We start from the raw sequence: 23,650 nt of genomic DNA, 5'->3' as shown, positions 1-23,650 counted from the left end.
GGCAGGGAGGAATGGGAACCATCTCTCACCACAGCAGGGAGGAATGGGCTCTGAACCATCTCTCACCGCGGCAGGGAGGAATGGGCTCTGAACCATATCTCACCACGGCAGGGAGGAATGGGAACCATCTCTCACCACGGCAGGGAGGAATGGGCTCTGAACCATCTCTCACCACGGCAGGGAGGAATGGGCTCTGAACCATCTCTCACCACGGCAGGGAGGAATGGGAACCATCTCTCACCACGGCAGGGAGGAATGGGCTCTGAACCATCTCTCACCACGGCAGGGAGGAATGGGCTCTGAACCATCTCTCACCACGGCAGGGAGGAATGGGCTCTGAACCATCTCTCACCACGGCAGGGAGGAATGGGCTCTGAACCATCTCTCACCACGGCAGGGAGGAATGGGCTCTGAACCATCTCTCACCACGGCAGGGAGGAATGGGCTCTGAACCATCTCTCACCACGGCAGGGAGGAATGGGCTCTGAACCATCTCTCACCACGGCAGGGAGGAATGGGCTCTGAACCATCTCTCACCACGGCAGGGAGGAATGGGCTCTGAACCATCTCTCACCACGGCAGGGAGGAATGGGCTCTGAACCATCTCTCAGCGCGGCAGGGAGGAAAGGGCTCTGAACCATCTCTCACCACGGCAGGGAGGAATGGGCTCTGAACCATCTTTCACCACAGCAGGGAGGAATGGGCTCTGAACCATCTCTCAGCGCGGCAGGGAGGAATGGGCTCTGAACCATCTCTCACCACAGCAGGGAGGAATGGGCTCTGAACCATCTCTCACCACGGCAGGGAGGAATGGGCTCCGAACCATCTCTCACCACGGCAGGGAGGAATGGGCTCTGAACCATATCTCACCACGGCAGGGAGGAATGGGCTCTGAACCATCTCTCACCACGGCAGGGAGGAATGGGCTCTGAACCATCTCTCACCACGGCAGGGAGGAATGGGCTCTGAACCATCTCTCACCACGGCAGGGAGGAATGGGCTCTGAACCATCTCTCACCACGGCAGGGAGGAATGGGCTCTGAACCATCTCTCACCACAGCAGGGAGGAATGGGCTCTGAACTATCTCTCACCACGGCAGAGAGGAATGGGCTCTGAACCATCTCTCACCACGGCAGGGAGGAATGGGCTCTGAACCATCTCTCACCACGGCAGGGAGGAATGGGCTCTGAACCATCTCTCACCACGGCAGGGAGGAATGGGCTCTGAACCATCTCTCACCACGGCAGGGAGGAATGGGCTCTGAACCATCTCTCACCACGGCAGGGAGGAATGGGCTCTGAACCATCTCTCACCACGGCAGGGAGGAATGGGCTCTGAACCATCTCTCACCGCGGCAGGGAGGAATGGGCTCTGAACCATCTCTCACCGCGGCAGGGAGGAATGGGCTCTGAACCATCTCTCACCGCGGCAGGGAGGAATGGGCTCTGAACCATCTCTCACCACGGCAGGGAGGAATGGGCTCTGAACCATCTCTCACCGCGGCAGGGAGGAATGGGAACCATCTCTCACCACGGCAGGGAGGAATGGGCTCTGAACCATCTCTCACCACGGCAGGGAGGAATGGGAACCATCTCTCACCACGGCAGGCAGGAATGGGAACCATCTCTCACCACGGCAGGGAGGAATGGGCTCTGAACCATCTCTCACCACGGCAGGGAGGAATGGGCTCTGAACCATCTCTCACCACGGCAGGGAGGAATGGGCTCTGAACCATCTCTCACCACGGCAGGGAGGAATGGGCTCTGAACCATCTCTCACCACGGCAGGGAGGAATGGGCTCTGAACCATCTCTCACCACGGCAGGGAGGAATGGGCTCTGAACCATCGCTCACCACCTCTGCTTTTGAGGAACATGGAGAATTCCTAATCACTCCATTCCTTCACTTCCTCTTAACTCTCATATTTCCTTTCACTCCAGTTGTTTACGTTACCTGCCCAGAGGTAAAGTCTTCACTGGTCCAATAAAAATGAAAAGGAAACAAGACAAGTGCACTCCTGTCAAAACAAACGGTCAAAACAAACCAGGGTCAAAACAAACCAAAACCAAGAAGAAAACTATTGTCTACAGTAGCTCAGAAGAAAGTGACATAACCATTCCGCTTAACAACACCACTGACTATGATAGTTCAGAAGATGTCCAGAATGATGAGGATGGTGACAAGGATCTGTCTGCTGGTGACTTTGTCATTGTGAACTTTGCAGGTAAAAACAACTCCTATATTGGATTGGTGGATAAAAATTGAGGGCTCTGACACCCATGCAAAGTTTCTAAGGCGAAGTCATAAGAGTTGTGTGGACGGAAAGCCCATCTTCACATTCAAAGAAAATGAAGAAGGACTCATCCCCAGAGGTCATGTGCTCAAGAAACTACCCACACTGCAAAAACTTGGTGATACAGCCTGAAGGGAGTAGAAGTTCCTATTCCCCTGCAGCATTGGCAAGTGGGATGTTGAATAGAAGCTTTGTTCTGTGAGAATTTCAGTTGATTTTGTTCATTTTTAGCTCTCTCTCTCTCTCTTTCGTGTCTTTGAAGCTGGTTGGTTATATGACAGTTTCCCATGTCTTTACACAGTCCTTTGCATTTTTATTGAACACTGCGATGTCCTTTGAGCTGCACTGGTTGGGTAGTAGAGGGCAGACAAGGCAGTGCTGCATTGTCAATCAATCAATCAATCAAAGCTTTATTTGTATAGCGCATTTCATACCCAGAGGCAACACATGCGCTTTACAGAGAACAAGGGAGGTGGGCAGACATCCCACCCCTACATATTCCAGAGGGAAGCAAAAAAACAGTAATCACCCGGGGGCCAGATAAGTGAGCTGTAAAAATTCTTCCCTGACCCCTCTCAACAAGGCAATCGCGCAAGCTCCTGGAGTATGTTTGTCTACCGGCTAAGAACATTTATAAAGCAATAAATAACATTAAATTACATTTTCAGAGTAAGAAAGGCTAATAACATCATAGGAGAGACATGGCAAACACTGGTGTATGTCTGTGTGTGCATAAATGTGCCTGGGCCCAGATAGAGGCAGGGGTTGGGGTAGGGTGGGGGGTAGGAAAAGGATACGGACCCGGGTTAGGGTGAGGGGAAGGGGATCTGAGCCCAGGACTGGTGTATGTCTGTGTGTGTGTGAGTGTGCCTGCTCCTCTTGTCCACATTCACAGGTGGTTTGGCCAGTTTCATAGCCCCATCTGGCCATGGCAGCTTTGGATCGCCCTGTTCCTGTTCTCAGGCGGTTTAACGTCTTCCACTGGAGCCATGGTGCTTCTGAGCCTGGAGGGAGGGCTTCAGAGGGAGGGATACCCATTTCAATGGGAGGGGGGTCGTCCTCAAGCCTTTTAGTCCATAGTTGGAGTCTGGTTTCTTCCCGTGATGTTGTTAGGGGCTGGACATGGCTGAGAAAGCTTCTCCTGGACTTCAGCCGTTGGGCCGGGGGTACGCGTCCGTAGAGGAGGTGGCGTTCATCACTGGTGGCCTTGGTCATCTCTGCTCGGCTGGTGACTTCCCGTCTCACATCAGCGGGGGCAATTCCAGTGAGGAGGTGCAGGTTGTTTATGTTGGTGGGCTTCAAGCAGCCAGTGATTAAGCTGTAAGTGATTTGGTTCTGAAAATGTTAAATATGTAGGCCTACTTAAGAGCTCTCACGTATTTGACATGGTATCTGCTGTACATATTTCATTGCATCCATTCACCAACCTTTCAAAGCCTTTTACACACAGTCATAGTTTTGTGCTTTAAAGAAACTGAAAACGGGCCAAAAAGAATGTTTGGTGGGCTTACTTGATGAGGGAGTAATTATGGGAAATTGAGTTTGTGGGATAGTTTTTCTTTTCCCCAGTGATTTCCTTCAGCTTTGTTAATCCAAATAAGTCTTTGAGTGAAGTTCACAAAGTTCTATAGAGAAGAGCTGTATATTGTACTGTTTGGCCTACTGTACCTATAGGCTAGGCCTTGTTTAAGAAAATTGCCCTTTGATCTTAAAATAAAAAAATCTTTAATCCTAATTTGGTATTGAAATTGTCTTGCTTTGATATAGCTTTATATTAGATGAAAATGTACTTCAACGTAATCAGTGGCACAATTTACCCCTGCATTCATTGGCGGCAAGTTGTGCCAAGACACCACTTTTTTGTGAAAGCCATATTTTTTAAAACAGTTTATTTTAGATCCAAAGTGATAGTTCCCAGGGGTGCACAACATCCTGAAATATATGTAGCCTACATATTTGAGTTGGAGGCATTACTGTCATGGCCGCACTTTAAAGACGCCTCAAGTAAAAACTGGCACAATTCACCCCCGCGCTAAAGCCCGATCTCCAAAGACGATGCCTGCTGCATACACGGCAGCTAAAAACAAAACACCATCTTACCTGCTGCCTGCATCAGATAACTCCAAAAATAGTCTTTCTTTCTGGGTTGGCACTGATAACGCTCCCATTGGGGCATCAATGTCAAGATTATCCACAATATTACCATGAACATGCATGAGAGGAGTCAGTCTTTTTTCTGTTGTGCTTAACTTAGGCCTATCCACGTCAGCGCAGGGTGGAAAATGTTCTCAGGCGAGGCAACTGAGATTTGTTTTGGAGTTTAGACATAGGCTACTTTTGCGCAGGGATGGAGGCCCCACGTCTTCAACGGCGTCCACGGCCTCTCCCATCGGGCACGGGCCCAGGAAGGACGCGAGAGACCGTCATGACCAAAGGCTTTTACCAACGTTGGGCAGGATGAATCATTATTGTATTACGTCAATCGACGATAAGGTAGCGAAACATATTTATTCATATTAAAAAGTTTGAGATTTGAGAAGTAAAGTTGTGATGTGTTAATCTTATATAAATTGTACATAATAAACCTAAGGCACTTGCCGGTTATTGGTATTTCTAACCATTTAACAAAGGTGGGGGGATTTGGGTATATCGGTAGCTAAAGTTTTCCGCTAGGTTAGATGCCTCTTAATTGGTTTGTGTATTTCTTCATTCTCATGAATTATTTATTTGTACATGGCTGCCAGGCATGGAAACATGTATCTCCATGGAACTGTGTTGCTACAAATGAGGTGTTAATGTCACCCACTTCCTAACAGCATCTGACACAGTGATAGAATAAGATACATTACATTTGAAAATAAGACTCACTATATTGTCTCCCTTCGATCTGATGAGATTAGATGCATCTTGCCATGCTATAGATATGACCATGCTATAGATATGACCATGCTATAGATCCTGTAGGCCCAATAGAGAACCAGAGAGAGGGAGCAAGGTGACTGGCTCTACTGTAAGCCCCTTTTCTCACACCCAATGACAATTAACCTATGTGGCAAATTGTCCCTGTTAATGTAGCCATGCCCAGGACCTACGGCTACTCAAACCACCAGGACAGTGTATTGACTGTAGGCATCGTTCATTGACTACAGTATATTTTATAAAAGGTCAAAACTGGAAGTCAGACCGTTCTAGAAGGCTGCAATCAATGGCCTGTTCTGGAAAATGTGAAAATGCAATGATTCGGTCCAGCAGGTTACAGTAGGGAATTTTGTTGTTTTGCATATTAGGCCTATTTGCTTTTCCTCATAGCATAGAGCTCATTCATGGAGGCCTTACAAACAAAAGAGGGACCGACCCTAGTTGTTTAAAAGTTCCTGATGTTCCTCCTTTTCAGCAGGTCGATATAGAGGTTTCTGGGGTCCCCAAAACATGTCTTTGAATGTTTTTACTGCAAATACTCCTCAGATGAAGAATTCTAGACCGTCTCTAACAGCCTGGTTCACTCCTGTTCTGGACACGTCTCTAACAGCCTGGTTCAGTCCTGTTCTGGACACGTCGTTTCTGGGTGGCTTAATACTCACCACCCCCACTCCGGCTCCGCCCCCAAAACCTCCACCAATGAAAAACAAGATTTTTTCAAACCATAGACCTGGTTCTCAAACCATAGACCTGGTTCTCAAACCATAGACCTGGTTCTCAAACCATAGACCTGGTACTCAAACCATAGACCTGGTACTCAAACCATAGACCTGGTACTCAAACCATAGACCTGGTACTCAAACCATAGACCTGGTACTCAAACCATGTTTGAGATGGAAGCAAGGAGAGAGGAGCAAGGAGAGAGGGCGCAATCAGTACAAGGCTTTGAGCATCATATTTATCCAGCGCTGGACACAACAAGCCCTTGCCAACCACACGGGACCACACCACTACCACACGACCACACCACTACCACACGACCACACCACTACCACACGACCACACCACTACCACACGACCACACCACTACCACACGACCACACCACTACCACACGACCACACCACTACCACACGACCACACCACTACCACACGACCACACCACTACCACACGACCACACCACTACCACACGACCACACCACTACCACACGACCACACCACTACCACACGGGACCACACCACTACCACACGACCACACCACTACCACACGGGACCACACCACTACCACACGACCACACCACTACCACACGGGACCACACCACTACCACACGGGACCACACCACTAGCCTAATAGTGGCTAAATGACTCCATTCCACTGCAGAGTTCATCCTGTCTACATTCAAAGTCCATACAGGGACATGATGACACTGTGCTGTTGCATCTATCGTGCTTGTTCATCTTGTGTGTGAGAACACACCCTACTTGGTTAGGTCGATAATTAGCTCAGCCTCAAGTCTACAACAAAATAACTTTCAGTTTATCATTCCCCAAGCCAGTTGAATATAGAATGATGTGTGACCTGGCTTGGGCCCACCACATGGAAGCCCTTCTGAATGATGTATGACCTGGCTTGGGCCCACCACATGGAAGCCCTTCTGAATGATGTCTGACCTGGCTTGGGCCCACCACATGGAAGCCATTCTGAATGATGTCTGACCTGGCTTGGGCCCACCACATGGAAGCCTGGCTTGGGCCCACCACATGGAAGCCCTTCTGAATGATGTCTGACCTGGCTTGGGCCCACCACATGGAAGCCATTCTGAATGATGTCTGACCTGGCTTGGGCCCACCACATGGAAGCCTGGCTTGGGCCCACCACATGGAAGACATGATGTGTGACCTGGCTTGGGCCCACCACATGGAAGCCCTTCTGAAGAGGCACAACAGTGGCTCTAGTTTCCGAGGTTTCTGCAGAGATGGGAAATGAGCACAAAGATGCTTGTGAACTCTAGAATTAGAAGAATTGATTTGTTTCCCGAGGGAGAAATGTGTCTTGGGCATACAAGAGTCGTGGTGTAACAACAACATATACACATAAAATACATAAACAGAACAAATACATTCACAGCAACACATGTACACTGCCTGACCCCCAGACAGTATCACACAGAACTCACTATATATATTGTACACACACACAAAATAAAGTGTCTCATAGATCTATCCATTCAGGAGCTTAATTGAAAGAGGTACAAAGGAGAATCTATACCTATTTACAGTAGTCTACATGATGGCAGCCTGTATCGTCTGCCTGAGGACATCAGCTCAAATCCCTTGTGGAGGACATGGTTGGGGTCCCCAACGATTGTGAGGCCCCGCCTCGTCGCGGCCTCATCGGCAGCCTCTAATCTCACGCTGCTGCAGCAGAGCCATCTCCCTCACCAAGTGTGATACATACTTTCTGAGCTGAGCATTTTCTGTTCAGTTCAAATTCTGACCTACACATGTTCAGGGTAATTATCACCAATGAACTTTTCAGTTGCCAGCTGATGAAAATGTTGAATGCCTTAATGGCAAGATGTTCCTTTGAGACTACGGACCACTCAGTGGCCATCAATGGGTTAAACCCACTGTATTATGGACTATATCAACTTCTGTGTGGATAGTACCATGCCCACCAGAAGGGGGCGCTGTTTCCCCAACAAGCCCTGGATCACCAGGGACCTAAAGGTCCTACTGATTGGAAATAGGAGGGGCTTTAATGCAACGCACAAGGAGGAAAAGAAGCGCATACAGAGAGAGCTGAGGGCGGGAAGAACGACGACAGGAATAAGATGGAGGATTAGCTGCAGCAGAGCAATGTGAGAGGGTCATCACTCACTACAAACAGACCAGCCAGTCGATGGAGGTTAGCCAAGACAGGGCCAATGAGAGGAATCTGTTCTTCAACAGGATTGACACAGGGTCCCCTGCTCTGCCATCCTCCTCAACCCCAACCCACACTCCCACTCAACCACAGAACCGCAACCCACACCCACACTCAACGACGGAACCTCACCCCACACTCCCACTCAACCAAGGAACCCCAACCCACACTCCCACTCAACCACAGAACCCCAACCCACACCCACACTCAACGACGGAACCCCAACCCACACTCCCACTCAACCACAGAACCCCAACCCACACTCCCACTCAACCACAGAACCCCAACCCACACCCACACTCAACCACAGAACCGCAACCCACACCCACACTCAACGACGGAACCCCAACCCACACCCACACTCAACCACAGAACCCCAACCCACACTCCCACTCAACCACAGAACCGCAACCCACACCCACACTCAACGACGGAACCTTACCCCACACTCCCACTCAACCACAGAACCCCAACCCACACTCCCACTCAACCACAGAACCCCAACCCACACCCACACTCAACGACGGAACCCCAACCCACACTCCCACTCAACCACAGAACCCCAACCCACACCCACACTCAACGACGGAACCCCAACCCACACTCCCACTCAACCACAGAACCCCAACCCACACTCCCACCCAACCACAGAACCCCAACCCACACCCACACTCAACCACAGAACCCCAACCCACACCCACACTCAACCACAGAACCCCAACCCACACTCCCACTCAACCACAGAACCCCAACCCAAACTCCCACTCAACCACAGAACCCCAACCCACACTCCCACTGAACCACGGAACCCCAACCCACACCCACACTCAACCACAGAACCCCAACCCACACCCACACTCAACCACAGAACCCCAACCCACACCCACACTCAACCACAGAACCCCAACCCACACCCACACTCAACCACAGAACCCCAACCCACACCCACACTCAACCATCGGCCAACACAACCAATTGTGTGTCCAGTAAGCTTTGCATTTGTTCTTTCCACGGGCCTCATTTCATTCATTTAGGCCTGATGATTGTAAGTACCGGGTAAGTACCCCGTAAGACACGGGTAAGACACGGGTAAGAACGTGTAAATCATGGTTAAAACACGGGCTGTATTATAAAGCGTTAATGTGTATATCCCCTTACCCTTAATCTAGTTGCATATCACCAAAGTTTATCAATAGTTTGTTTAACCATCTGTCAAATTAAAGGCCTTTCAAAATAATGTGTTGCATACAAAAGCCTACCAATTGTGTTACCGTGCTTTTAGGGTAACATTTACAGTTCATGCAAGTTCAGTATATTGACGTAAATGGAATGTAACAGAAACTTTGTTGGAACGTCCCTTAATGGACAAGTCTTAACATGTAACCGATGAGCTCATGAGAATGACAGGCCTACAGACAGCTGCACATCGTTAGTGGGAGAGAGTGTGTTTGAACAGGGATGCAAAGACCGACTGTCTCTCTCTCTCACACACACACACACACACACACACACACACACACACACACACACACACACACAGACACACACACACACACACACAGACACACACACACACACAGACATACCTCTACTGTAGAAGCACTTTCCTCAAACCAAAAAGTGTGTTTAAAATTTCTGAATAAATGGAAAGCAGTTTATACTTTTCAGAAAGCAGACAAATATCTATATATATATATATATACAACATTATTTGATATTTCTCCTCTTGTTATAGTCAGATAAAAGTATCGAACCACCTGTAAAAATGCTCTAGAATACAGGAATTGGCATCTCTTTGCTTCAACATTTTCTGGGGGAGGGACCCAGACCCCCCCCCCCCCCCCCCCCCGTTTGGTTTGGTGTCTGTGATATCCTGTTATAGTATTATAGACCCCCCCCCCCCCCCCCCCCCCTGGTGTCTGTGATATCCTGTTATAGTATTATAGACCCCCCCCCCCCCCCCTGGTGTCTGTGATATCCTGTTATAGTATTATAGACCCCCCCCCCCCCCCCCTGGTGTCTGTGATATCCTGTTATAGTATTATAGACCCCCCCCCCGGTGTCTGTGATATCCTGTTATAGTATTATAGACCCCCCCCCCGGTGTCTGTGATATCCTGTTATAGTATTATAGACCCCCCCCCCCGTGTCTGTGATATCCTGTTATAGTATTAATAGTATTATAGAATGCCCCTGCAGTTCCACCCCACGCCACTAGGGTAGTACACCTATACCACTTACCTTGTTCAGCAGATCTCAGAACAGCACCTGTCAGGACAGTAATGGCATGTTAGGTGGCTGGTAATTGTACATTCATCAATGATTATTAAACCAGTTAAACTTAAGGCTTGGGTGATCATTTGAGATAAACGTCAAGTTATTACAGTGACCCACTTTCATTGACCTTCCGACGCCCATGTGTACAACAATGACTGAAATGGACTGAGCCAAAGTCATATTCACATTACACGTATTTCATTTGAACATCGTGACTCACGTTTTCCTATTGAGGATCAACAAAAGACAACAATTTCTTTGGAAATTCGATATCCTCACCTACTTCCTTAACCTTCAGTTCCTTCCTTGAAATTGCTGTCAGGTACTGTAACTATAACGTGTCACCTGCTTCAAATCGAAACTGAACAGAGGGAAGCAATTCTAAGATAATGATAGGCTACTGTATGCATTACCTCAGTGCATTGCTGCAATATTTCATCATATGGGAACCTTAGGAAAAAATATAGGAATTCTCAGAAAAACAATCACTTTTAAAATAAGTTTGTAAATGTTTTCGATGACATTTGTCTCCTGGGGTTTTGATGTAGGCCCTATAGACCCATATACTCATGGATGTCGCCTAATCCAGAAATAATCAAAAGCTAAATTGAACACAAGTTACATTAAAGTTCCCATGGGATGAGGTCCCGTGTTCTTCACTAGGCTGCAAAGGGGCAACATTGCTTTATACGTCCCACTTAATTTTGAAAATGTATTTTGCATGAATTATTCCAAATGAATATGTGTACCTGGAGGATTCTGATTGGTCTCTACTCTGTCATGACGGTTCTGAGTTCGAGCCCTTGGGTCAGTGTGGTTTCTGATGGTCTGATAGGCCTAATGCCTCGGGTCAGTGTGGTTTCTGATGGTCTGATAGGCCTAATGCCTCGGGTCATGTGGTTTCTGATGGTCTGATAGGCCTAATGCCTCGGGTCAGTGTGGTCTGATAGGCCTAATGCCTCGGGTCAGTGTGGTTTGATAGGCCTAATGCCCGGGTCAGTGTGGTCTGATAGGCCTAATGCCTCGGCAAGAAACGACGAAGTGGCGACTGATCTTGATCACGTAGCCCCGTACAATATAAAACACCCTCCAGCAGCACGTCAATTCAACTGTTCCTGACCATAATATCATATATTATAGCCTGCGTTAATAGCAGGTCACACGGGGTGTACGTCACTGGTATTTTAACACCTGCATGAGTCATGTTTGCGAAGCTCAAGGAAGTGGAACGCAGAAGCTGATTGGATAGCCTGCTCCGTCATATGTGACTGCGTAATCAAAAACACGTCCAAAACAGGAACTTCAGGAAAGCACCGGGGATCCCCGCCGTGACGTGGTACTGTAGCACCTCCCAGTTGGTAGACTACTGTATATCAAGGCAGCAGTAAAGTTGCTATCGACAGACAATATACAGACTTTCACTGTACCAATTTGCAGTATCCTACCAACGAACCGAAGCACTCTCGGAGCAAGGCTATAGTCCGCGGCAAGACGTGACCATGAAACTGGAGGCGAGAAAATCTCTTAAAATGATGGGACAGAAAGTAACAAGCACTGGTGAGTTTGTAGGCTATGTCTGCGTCTCGGCTAAGACAATTGTCAAATCATTAGGCCTATAGCCTACTGTTCAGCTATAGCATATATATATACGTTTCTGTCAATGAATCTAACAAAACCGTCCCTTTTCCAGACCAGAAGGCCACGCTGGAGTGCGCGCAACAGCTGCGTAAAATCGGGGACCTCTTCAACCTCAAATACATTCTTGCGGATATGTGTGCTAAAAAGATCATCACTACGGAGCCGAAAGTCAAGTGAAAACAGCATCTCCAACTTTGAACCAGCTATGGAAATGATGAACACCATGAACACCTGTTGCTTTTGGTCAATTTTCTTCTTCAACTCTAAAGGGCACGTCGCCACGTCTTGAAATGGAGAATCTGGATTGGAGAAAATGTTTCCAAGAAGATTGCTCTTTTGCCTTTTGGGGATATTGTTGATGTCTTAAGACACTGCCACAATCACAAAGCCCCGTTAAACACACCGAGAGAACGAGAGAACGCCTCGGACTGAAGCTGTAGCAGCCGACAGTAATGCCTGTGTGGGTCGTAATGTATATATATTATATACAGGCCTACAGGCTACAGTAGATGTCAGCTTAGATTGGTTGGGCCACCGTTGAGGAAGACGTGACGAACTGTGACGATTATGGGTCCGTATATATATACATATATATACATATATGTCCAGCTGTTCGCTGTACGCCTGAGTTGTTTCTTAAACTGTTGAAAATGTAAGGTGCCCGTTTTCTACCAAGCATTCCTATTTATTTAGATTTTTTATGTTTAATATTGTAATAAAACATTTATATTGGCATCAATGAAGGCTATTTTCATGAACTAGGTATCCAGTACATTTAACTACTAAAGAATATATACCGCCCGCTGAGAATGTAGACACTACTCACTTATCACGTGATGATTGGTTGATGACAGGTTTCAGTTTGTGTGCGTTTCAACCATGGAGGTATAATATAGGTTTCAACAGCCCCCACTGCCCGGAGCCCATGGCGCAGGTAGGCTAGTATCAGCACCCTACAGGACACCATTCAATTACTGGTCGTTGGCCACCTTCAAAAGTGGCTTCCCAAATACAGCTTGCAATTATCCATTAGATTTAGTGTTGTTCCAGTGGCTTAATTGAAAATCTGAACATTTACAGATGTAATGTAGGAAGCTCAGCTATTTATTTGAGGCCACTTGAGAGTGTAATTTCACACCCCAGTCCATATCACTCAGGGTTGGTGGCTCTTGGCCGGACCCCAAAGGGTATTTGTGTAAACCTGGCAAGAGGAAATATAAATATCTAAATGGAAAACTGTGCCCACCCACAACCCAACAGGCCATCAAACTACCCAACACCAAGTTGCATTTTATTTTAACCTTTGTACATTATGTGGTTAACAATTAACTCAACTATAAGCAGGAACATAAACTATAAGCAATGCATGACTTCTGGAATGAATTGGACCTACATGCTATTGGAAAACACAGATCACTTGTTTATGCCTGCTATTGATGCACACTCAATTTAACATGGGAAGTTATAAAATAGACTTTGAAATCAGCCGAGTATAAACAGGTCTCCAGTGCAGTGAAATATACAATTTACATGCTTTAATAATGCAGAAATGTGTACATTGACTCCAATTTGTAAAAATATGAAAACATTTTACAGAAATACCACATCCAGGGTTGATTGCTAATCCTCGTTCTCTGATCAAGCACATCCTGGTCCTGGTGCTGCAGGTGAGCTCTGAAACAACGTAGCAACGCATGACAGGTGAGCTCTGAAACACAGCGTAGCTCTGCATGACAGGTGTGCTCTGAAACACAACGTAGCTCTGCATGACAGGTGTGCTCTGAAACAACGTAGCTCTGCATGACAGGTGTGCTCTGAAACACAACGTAGCTCTGCATGACAGGTGTGCTCTGAAACACAACGTAGCTCTGCATGACAGGTGTGCTCTGAAACACAACGTAGCAACGCATGACAGGTGTGCTCTGAAACACAGCGTAGCTCTGCAGGACAGGTGAGCTCTGAAACACAGCGTAGCTCTGCATGACAGGTGTGCTCTGAAACACGACGTAGCTCTGCATGACAGGTGTGCTCTGAAACACAACGTAGCTCTGCATGACAGGTGTGCTCTGAAACACAACGTAGCAACGCATGACGGTCCTGTTTGAATGAACAAGATCAACGTAAGAACATTAACATTGTATGATTATGTTTTGATGTATCAAAACCAAAATGGGAGAATGTACACCAGAAAATTAATATGTACAGTCAAAAAACCTAGATATTACCATAATAATTCATCAGCTTTGAGATCATCAGAAAGCAAACAGCATTTCATTTTCTTTCAAACTTAAATAAAAATCAGATCCATATTTGAATATCAGATCATTTTGCTGTGCAACTTCATATTTTTCATTGCAGCTAAATATTCAAGACAATGTACAAAGTCTGTAGATGAATATTGTTATATGGCAATACCAGTATATTGATCTCAGCTACACAATACATTAAGATCCATCTCAACCATACCATTCAAAATGACAGAATTAAAATGAAAACTACATACAGAAAGAGAACAGTCACCCTACATCGAATGCACATCTTTGCCATAAAAAGTATAGTACAACTAAAGCAATCAAATGTACATAATAAACAAAAATATTATTTACAATTCGCATATGGAAAATAACTGCTTTTCTAGCCAACTGTGGGTGCATTGTAATGAGAGTTTAAACGGCCACACGGGTCAATGCTTCATCACATGAACCAAACACAGTGTCCAGGCGAGGGTGCTCTGTCCCTTGGTCATTCCAAGAACACTTTCAATTGAAAATGGGTGATTTCACAAAGATACTGGTTCAGATCTGCTGAAAGAATCTGTTGAAGTGGTTTGTGTTGCTCTGTATTTGATGCGCCATGTCAGCGATGCTCAAACTGTTGGAACATAACGTCTCAACTGACCCAACGGAACCCAGAACACGTGGAATGAAGCACACATGCCGGAGCAGGCAGACGGTCGAAGCCGCACCAGACTAGACGAGGGAGATAAGACACGCGAGGAACACATGCCGGAGCAGGCAGACGGTCGAAGCCGTCCCAGACTAGACGAGGGAGATAAGACACGCGAGGAAACTAATGCGTCACCGATGACAGCTGAGAAAAGTCCTGTTTGCCAGCACACCAATAATTTCAACATCCAGACATGAGAAATGCCTCAGGTGTAATATCTCACAAGACCAAAACTGAAACCTACATGCGGCTACCTGCCTTTAGGACATTGTCAGAAGCAGAAGCAGGTTCAGTGTGACACGCCACACATATCAGGTTTAGATTGGCCCCAGAAAACCAGCGGCCACACCCTGCTTTCTCCAGCCTACAGGGTGCAGGTGGGTTACTAACTCCTGACTGGAATACGCTCTGACACTAAATACATGTGATGATACTAATTCATTTCAGTGATGAGACAAAGTTGCCTGACGAGCTGTTTATGGATGGACATCTGCCTCACTAGGAAACACGTCTACGTTCTGAGAGATCCTTTAGTCACAGCAACTGGGATTTCACACACAGCCTGTGAGATAGTGGTCAATAATCTAAACGTATACGATTATACAGTCAATTTGGATCTTATTATTTGTGAGAACCAAGTAGAAAATGCATTTGAAGCACTCTGTAAGCCTTGATATGATAATGCCTTATTCTACAGTATATTGTGATCTATTTTGCCATAGTGTACTATGCCGGAGCAGGAGAGCTTTATTATAGCTATATTGGTAATGCACAGTTCAAGTACACTGTAACTACAGTATTGTATTACTGTAGTATAGAATAGACTCAAGTTTTAAAATACAGCACATTTTGAAGGAGTTCGATACACACAGATAGACACAGTCTTCACCATCAATCTTAAGAGTTTAGTCATCAAGTTTTTACAGATAGGATGGTTAGATGAAGGGTAGGTTTTAAAGGCAAAAAAGGGTAAAAAAAAATAAAAATAAAAGTCACATTTAATGAGCAAGGATTTCATAATTGTAGAGCCTAGTATGTTTTTTTTCTTCCTGAAGTATTAGTCCATTCCACAAGCTGTGGAGGCCTGTTAGCATCGATGCTAACACTGCGGCATGTTCAGTGAGGTTATGCTGAGAACGGCCAGAGCATGATTGTCTTCTGAGACCCAGAGTGAACCACAGAAACAGCAGTTAACTCACATCCCTCTACCGATACTGATCCCAAAAGTAATCCTGCACAGCTCCCCTCTCCTCTCAACCTTCGCAGCGCTCCATGAATAAAAACACCATCATCCCTAGATGACTCCATAAAAAAAGGTATAAAAGTGAAAAATACTCGTCTTTCTTGTCCTCTCGTAAACACCCTCTCGTCAAGCCGGCGTTGGCAGCCTATTTGAACTCAGACCGTCTGGAGCAAACTTGGTTCACTCTGAGCAAAGTGTGTTCTGTCAAACGGAGGTCCTGGGTTTGCGTGTGACGAGTGTGACTGGGCCTTCGCTGGCGGCCTTGATGAGGTTCCAGGCGTCGTAGTGCGTCAGGCCCTGCAGAGACCTGCCGTCGATAGCCAGGACTTCATCCCCCACCTCCATCACCCTGGACTGCTCCGCGGCGCCCCCTACAGGGGAACAGGAAACATAGGTTTTCAAAAAAGCTATTCTAGTCGATTCTTTTGAGGTCAAACATAATAATTACAAGACCTCGAGGGGTCTTTAACCACCACATGGCAATAACACACAATTACACACGTGAGCACAGACACATCACACATGCAATCAGGGGTCGCTGGTGGAGTTTGTCGTCTACATTGCCCCATCCAAGCTGAGCTCTTCCAGGGGGCAGGAGGGAGCAGGGGGCAGCCTGGAGCAGGGGGCAGCCAGGAGCAGTGGGCAGCCAGGAGCAGGGGGCAGCCTGGAGCAGGGGGCAGCCTGGAGCAGGGGGCAGCCTGGAGCAGGGGGCAGCCTGGAGCAGGGGGCAGCCTGGAGCAGGGGGCAGCTAGGAGCAGGGGGCAGGAGGGAGCAGGGGGCAGCCAGGAGCAGGGGGCAGCCTGGAGCAGGGGGCAGCCTGGAGCAGGGGGCAGCCTGGAGCAGGGGGCAGCCTGGAGCAGGGGGCAGCCAGGAGCAGGGGGCAGCCTGGAGCAGGGGGCAGCCAGGAGCAGGGGGCAGCCAGGAGCAGGGGGCAGCCAGGAGCAGGGGGCAGCCAGGAGCAGGGGGCAGCCTGGTCAGAGGCGCCCGGGGCCCAAGACAGGGACAGGACTGAAGAGCATCTGTTCTGCTGCATGTTTTTCCTCTTGGGTTCTTGTGAGGAAACCCTGAACATGGGGAGAACATGCACACTCCACACGGAAAGGCCCGGAGAACCACCTGGAGATACCCCACCTGAGTACCTGACCACCCTGGGAGATACCCCACCTGAGTACCTGACCACCCTGAGGAGATACCCCACCTGAGTACCTGACCACCCTGGGAGATACCCCACCTGAGTACCTGACCACCCTGGGAGATACCCCACCTGAGTACCTGACAACCCTGGGAGATACCCCACCTGAGTACCTGACCACCCTGGGGAGAACATCCCCGTCTCAAACAGGAATCAAACCAGGAGCTTCTAGCTGCCAGGCCAGAGTCTAAGTCATGTGTTACCTGATCCAGGGTCAGTCTCATATAATCCAGGGTCAGTCTCATGTGAACGGATGTCATGTGTTACCTGATCCAGGGTCAGTCTCATGTGAACGGGACAGCGTCACCAGGCGCGGTGGAGCACCAACATGTTCACGCACTTCCAAGTTTCAGCACATAACTGCACTTGAATGCGAATCATCATTTAGAAGCATGACTGTTGTTTGGTATTCGGCAGAGCAGCAATGTATTCATAATAATCAAGGACTTGAGTTTTGTGACACAGCAGAAAAACCCTTTTGTAATCAAGTCAAGGATTCGATAGGTCGGCCTCACATTTCATCAGCCCCATCTCATGTATATCAGATGCATCAAGCCCATCCAGTCTCATGTATATCAGATGCATCAAGCCCATCCAGTCTCATGTATATCAGATGCATCAAGCCCATCCAGTCTCATGTATATCAGATGCATCAAGCCCATCCAGTCTCATGTATATCAGATGCATCAAGCCCATCCAGTCTCATGTATATCAGATGCATCAAGCCCATCCAGTCTCATGTATATCAGATACATCAAGCCCATCCAGTCTCATGTATATCAGATGCATCAAGCCCATCCAGCTGTTCAGTCCTGGTGTGATGCGTGTGCTGTTTGAAAATGAACTCCCTCATCCTGGCACTTTTTACATTTGCCTGCAGGCCTCCAGGCGTGGCGCCCGCGCAGGGGTATGGTGATATGCGGAGCGTGCCCACTAAGCGCCGTCCGAGTAGCTCCACTCCTGGGTCAAGTTTCGTAAATTAGCCTGATCCCTGTGTCCACGTTAGAACACGAGCTATAAGAAGAGCAGCTAATGCTAGCTAATAATAATGACAGTACGAATGTGAGCTAGTTGGCTAGCTAGTAATGTTGTTTACTAGTTGCTTGTTAAACGTTGTTGTTTGCTAGTTTTGCCAGCTAGTTTTGCACTCGGTGTTGTCTCACCAAAGTTGTTTGACCCACCCAACCCACCCTCAAAAGCGCTCGCAAATTTATACCCCTCTTCCATCACGTGTTCCAATGTGAACAACCAACCACAAAACTCTGAGAACAACCAATCAAAAACTTTCCCTATCCCACGTCGTCTGCCGACGTTTATAACTGTATGATGCCGTCAAGAAATGACGTTTGGGGGCGATGGACAAACGTAGAATTCTGAAGTCTGCCAAGTGCGACCAGGCTGGTGTGTGTGTGTGTGTGTGTGTGTGTGTGTGTGTGTGTGTGTGTGTGTGCGTGCGTGCATGCGTGCGCGTGTGTGACATGGTGCCGTGTGTAAGTCTGTCCATAAGTCTGTCAGCAGGATAATGCAAAAACTACTGCACCGATTTTTTTTCTTTCTCTCCCTCCCTCTCCCTCTCTCCCTCTCCCTCCCTCCCTCCCTCCCTCTCCCTCCCTCCCTCCCTCCCTCTCCCTCTCTCCCTCTCTCTCACGGAGGTCTGTGCTCTCTGTCTCCATTTCTAGTGACATATTATTCCATAGACCAGGCTGAAGGGACACGCCTCAGTTTCATGTCCTGCCACATTTCTGTCCTGCCGCTGTCACACCATGTCACCCAGAAGAACAGGCTAGGATGAGGAGGAGGAGGCACGAAGAGGCTCTGTCACCTTTGAAGATGCGTTTGATGTTGAGGGGCCGGTCCCCCTGGGCCGACGCCCTGCCCCCCTCCAGGCTGAAGCCCAGGCCGGCGGACGTCTTGAGGAGCTCCACCCTCAGGGCTCCGTCGGGGCCCACCTCCACGGCTGGAACACAGGGACACAACGTCACAGGACATCCGCTGTCGGGGACAACGGCTCATTTAAATTTATTAGAACCACCATTAGCTGACGCCAAAGCAACAACAAGTAAAGTATTTTGCATTCCACGGCCCACTTGAACAACATCATATGTTGCTCCCCACAGTGAAGAGCGTTCAAAGTCCAAGATGCAGTGAAACCAACCGCCCGTGTGCCTCAGCTCTACCTGACCTGCGCCCCATCAGCACCATACAGTCCAAATACAGTCCAACATCAGGCTTGAAAAACCTAGACATTTCCCATGCGTGTAAAGCTCTGGAGATACTCTTTAATAACTGTAGTCACGGTCGGCTGCAACAGTGGCCGGGTGTGTGAATCATGGAATGATAATTACCTTTTTTCTCTCACTAAGTGCTATTTCGGCACCATAAAACCATACGAGCTATAGCCAATAAAACCATACACACTATAGCCAAAATATAGCCACGCGCTGCAGCATTGAATGCTCTCTTGCAGGCTGCTCCATGCTAGCGCCAGAGCATCAGGAACAGACTACTGATGGCGCCTCAGCTTTGCCAGGCGTTAAAACATGAGTCAGCTCAACATACAGCAGGTTAGGCCTAATGGATGTTGCGTTTTGCCAGAAGACCTATCAGTGAGCTACAGAATCATGCCGTTATTGATTTAAAAAAAATATATAAACATGTAGATTTATTTTCAGATTTTCTTGAATTATCAAGCTTTTTTTGGGGGGTCTCCCCTGTAGTACTCCCAAGGCCCACCAGAGGGCCACGGCCCACAGGGTGAAAATCGCTGCTTTGGATCAAATGATTTTGCTGATGTACTTGACTGAAAATATCTGATGCTACAGTATAAACATAGCATGTGTTAGAATTGATAACTAATTCATAACTTCCTCAAAGGCCCTTTTGGCTTCACCTACCTGCTGCAGCGTCAACAGCGTTGTCCCTGAACGCCAGGGAGGCCGTTCCTGTGCGGTTGGACAGGTGGTGTCTGGGGGACGCGTTGGGCTCATTGTCCGTCCCTCTGCGGATGACCACCAGGGCTTGTGTGGACAGGCGGGCTTGGTGCAGGCAGGACAGCGCCTCTCCATGTGTCGTCCCCTCCAAACTTGTGCCGTTTATGGATAAAACATAGTCCCCCCGCTGGATGGTACCTTCCATTCCAGCCACCCCCTTGAGGAACACACGATGGACCTTTCCAAAATGGAAACAGAAAAAGGGTCTGAGCGTTTACTGTGGATCCATACCTCTAGATCAACCTTTAATGAATTCATTTACTGCGCGCACACACACACACACACACACACACACACAGACACGCACACACGCACACACATACACACAGTGAGCTGAGTAAAAGGTGGTAGCATTCAAATAATAAAAAGTACAAAGCTATTTATTTCAGTGTGATGGGAGCCTCTGTTCATGCTTCAGATATGATGCAAACACATGAGTGTATTTGTTCTTACAGTTACGGCCTTCTGCTCCAGGTCCACCCCTCCAGCGATGCTGAAGCCCAGACCAGAGCCCTCGTCTTTGGTGAAAACCACAAAGTGAGTATCATCTTTAACCTGGGGAGAGATTAGACACAAGTTGATCGTTTTAACACAGAGCTCACAGTGAAAGTTGGCTCTAACAAACAACACCAGCACTATGTCAGCCTTTAAATCCCTGATCCTCATTCCTCTCAGGCCGTTATTGGAGTTGCAGATGTGGGGTCAGTGGTGTGGGGTTACCTCAGACAGAGCCTTGGCCTCCTGCAGCAGGACCAGCACGTCTGAGCGGGTGGGCAGGGCGGCCAGGACGGCCTGGACCAGGCTCTGACTGACCGGAGAGACAGCCAGCTCCTTCAGACTGAGGACACAAACACACCGTTACACTCGGGTTCAGAGGACATGTCAACAGGGCTTTGATATGGTGATATGGCATGTAACCTGATAATAATAATAATAATAATAATAATAATAATAATGAGAAGAAGAAGAATTAAGTTTTTTGCACAACCAAGCAAAGAACTAGACAGCACAGATATTGCAAATTAATAATAATAAAGAAAATGAATTTTACATTTTAAATTAAAAAGAAAAAGTAGAATAACACTGATACTGTATGAGCAATGTTGCCCAATGTTAAGCAAATTAGTAACATATTTTCATTGACTATTAAGACAGAGCATTAAAAGGCATGAGGTAGAAAGGTTGGGTTTTCTTTCACCTACCCCATGGACCAGCTGAGAGGATCCTGCTTGCCCTGGGGAGCGTCCTCGCTAGCAGCTGCCCCCCGGCTCGGCCTGCTCAGGCCCCCCCCTGCAGGAGCTGCAGACTGGGGACAGCCCTCTGGCAGACGGGCCTCCACGGGCCTGGTGGGGTGGATCTCCAGCTCTGTTTTAAACGTGACTGTGCCTGGGTCGCTAGTAAAGTCCTCGGTACAAAGCTTGTCCAGGTCGGGCATGCTGAGTGCCCGCAACTCTCTCAGCCTGGAGCGCGACAGGTTGGCGTGACCCTTGGCGTGACCCCTGGCATGCCTGCTCCTCAACACTGGCGGGGTCTGGGGCATCTGTGGAGTCAAGCCCTCGGGCAACATTCTAGGAATTTCGTCAATAACTTTGTCCTCAGTTAAGGGAGCTTCACTAAAGCTTTGAGGCGGCAGGTCAAAGTTCATTAGCGTCAGGCTCGATGGAGACTTTCGGAGTAGAGGGGATGAGGGGGCGGGGGGGTTAAAGTTGTCCACACAGGAGCTATAACTTCTTCGTAGGGAGTGGCAGTCAATAGAGCTCACTGACCCCATGTAACCGGACAGTCTCCTGTTGAGGGGAGGCTTGGTCGTTAGCGCATACGACTGAATGTCGATGCACCTGAGCACGGGTTTGTCAAAGCTGGCCAAGTTCTCAAAGGACTTTATCCTTTGCCGGACAGAAAAGGGATTGGGGTCCATGAGCATGCCGGTTTCTGAAGATAAACTACGTCGCTCCATTGTCTTTAAGTAAAGTTTGGATCTGCTAGATTTGAGGCTCTCACTGGTTTCTGTAGTTCTTGAGTTTTTGGATGCATTGTCTAGAGGGCCATTGCTTGAGGGCAGATTGATCTCGTCCACAGACTCTGAGTTAACTGCTGTGTCGCTTGTGGTGTTGTTTAACTTCTGGGGTTTAGATATGGAACTGTGGCTTCCAAGAACATGTGATGAAGAATGACCTATGCTCCTGTTGACATCGTTCTGCAATTCAACACTGGGAGCTTTTGAGGAGTCGTTTCTATTCAAAGTCTCCTTCCGTGCCATAACTGGGGTTGACGATGCAGAGGAAGCAGAGGATGAAGATGAGAGACGCACCTCTATGAAAGTCCTCTGGGTAGTTGGTGTCAGTGTCGTCCGAGTGTCCTGTTCTTCTATGAAAGTCGTCTGGGTAGTTGGTGTCGGTGTCGTCCGAGTGTCCTGTTCTTCTATGAAAGTCGTCTGGGTAGTTGGTGTCGGTGTCGTCCGAGTGTCCTGTTCTTCTATGAAAGTCGTCTGTGTAGTTGGTGTCAGTGTTGTCCGAGTGTCCTGTTCTTCTATGAAAGTCCTCTGGGTAGCTGGTGTCGGTGTCGTCCGGGTGTCCTGTTCTCCTCGGTTCGGACGGGGCTCCTTTGTGTTGTTGACCGATTGTGCCAACTCCACCACGGGAGTCACCGGGTTGGTCTTGGTCTTATCTAGTCTGCGGTCGCCTGGTTTGGGCGATGCAGGGCTGCCATTCTTCTCAAGCTGTTTGCCGGTCTTCAAGCTGCTGCTGGTCAAGGCCACCTTCTTGGATTGCATTTTGGGAGACTGGACCGGAGAAGCGCTGGCTTTCCTCAGAACTGGACTTTCTGCTCGGACCGGTTTTGGGGAATGCTGCTCCTGGGCTTTGCACTTACTCTTAATGCTGAGGCCCTTTAGTTTGGGCGCAGTGTTCATTTTTTGAGTTTTGTCTTGGAGTTTCAGCCTGCTGCTAGCGAGCGGGGAGTCTGAAGTGCTATTTTGTGGTTTTGGTCCCATTGTCTTAAGAGAGGGACTGGTGGGGGTGTTCTGAACAGTTCTAGAATCGAGGGAGGCCGAGACTCTCTCTCTCTCCCCGTCTCTTGCAGTCGGAGATGCTGACGCTCTCACACCCGGTTTGCCATTGCTGTAGTTGGAAGGCTTTGACTCCACTGCAGTTGAGTGGGTTGGCGATTGCGTTCTAGACGGTTTATCTGAACCTGAATTCGGCAAAGCGCTATGCAGCCTCGCTGTTC

The 23,650-nt window shown here is 48.1% G+C and overlaps 1 protein-coding gene across 1 annotated transcript in view; it reads right to left on the bottom strand.

Moving 5' to 3' along the window:
- Window positions 1–16,444: 16,444 nt before the first annotated feature.
- Window positions 16,445–23,650, bottom strand: part of pdzd2 (PDZ domain containing 2) — a gene marked incomplete at both ends in the record, with an annotated part of 108,832 nt that continues 101,626 nt past the window's right edge. The window contains 6 exons of the mRNA XM_084439581.1: window positions 16,445–16,611; window positions 19,255–19,389; window positions 20,327–20,600; window positions 20,876–20,977; window positions 21,143–21,260; window positions 21,625–23,309. Of these exons, the coding sequence (XP_084295707.1) occupies window positions 16,445–16,611; window positions 19,255–19,389; window positions 20,327–20,600; window positions 20,876–20,977; window positions 21,143–21,260; window positions 21,625–23,309 (2,481 nt within the window). The remainder of the gene's footprint in view (window positions 16,612–19,254; window positions 19,390–20,326; window positions 20,601–20,875; window positions 20,978–21,142; window positions 21,261–21,624; window positions 23,310–23,650) is intronic.

The sequence above is a fragment of the Borostomias antarcticus genome (assembly GCF_949987555.1).
Source record: "Borostomias antarcticus genome assembly, chromosome: 6".
Taxonomy (NCBI): domain Eukaryota; kingdom Metazoa; phylum Chordata; class Actinopteri; order Stomiiformes; family Stomiidae; genus Borostomias; species Borostomias antarcticus.
This window is presented reverse-complemented; position numbering and strand designations above follow the sequence as displayed.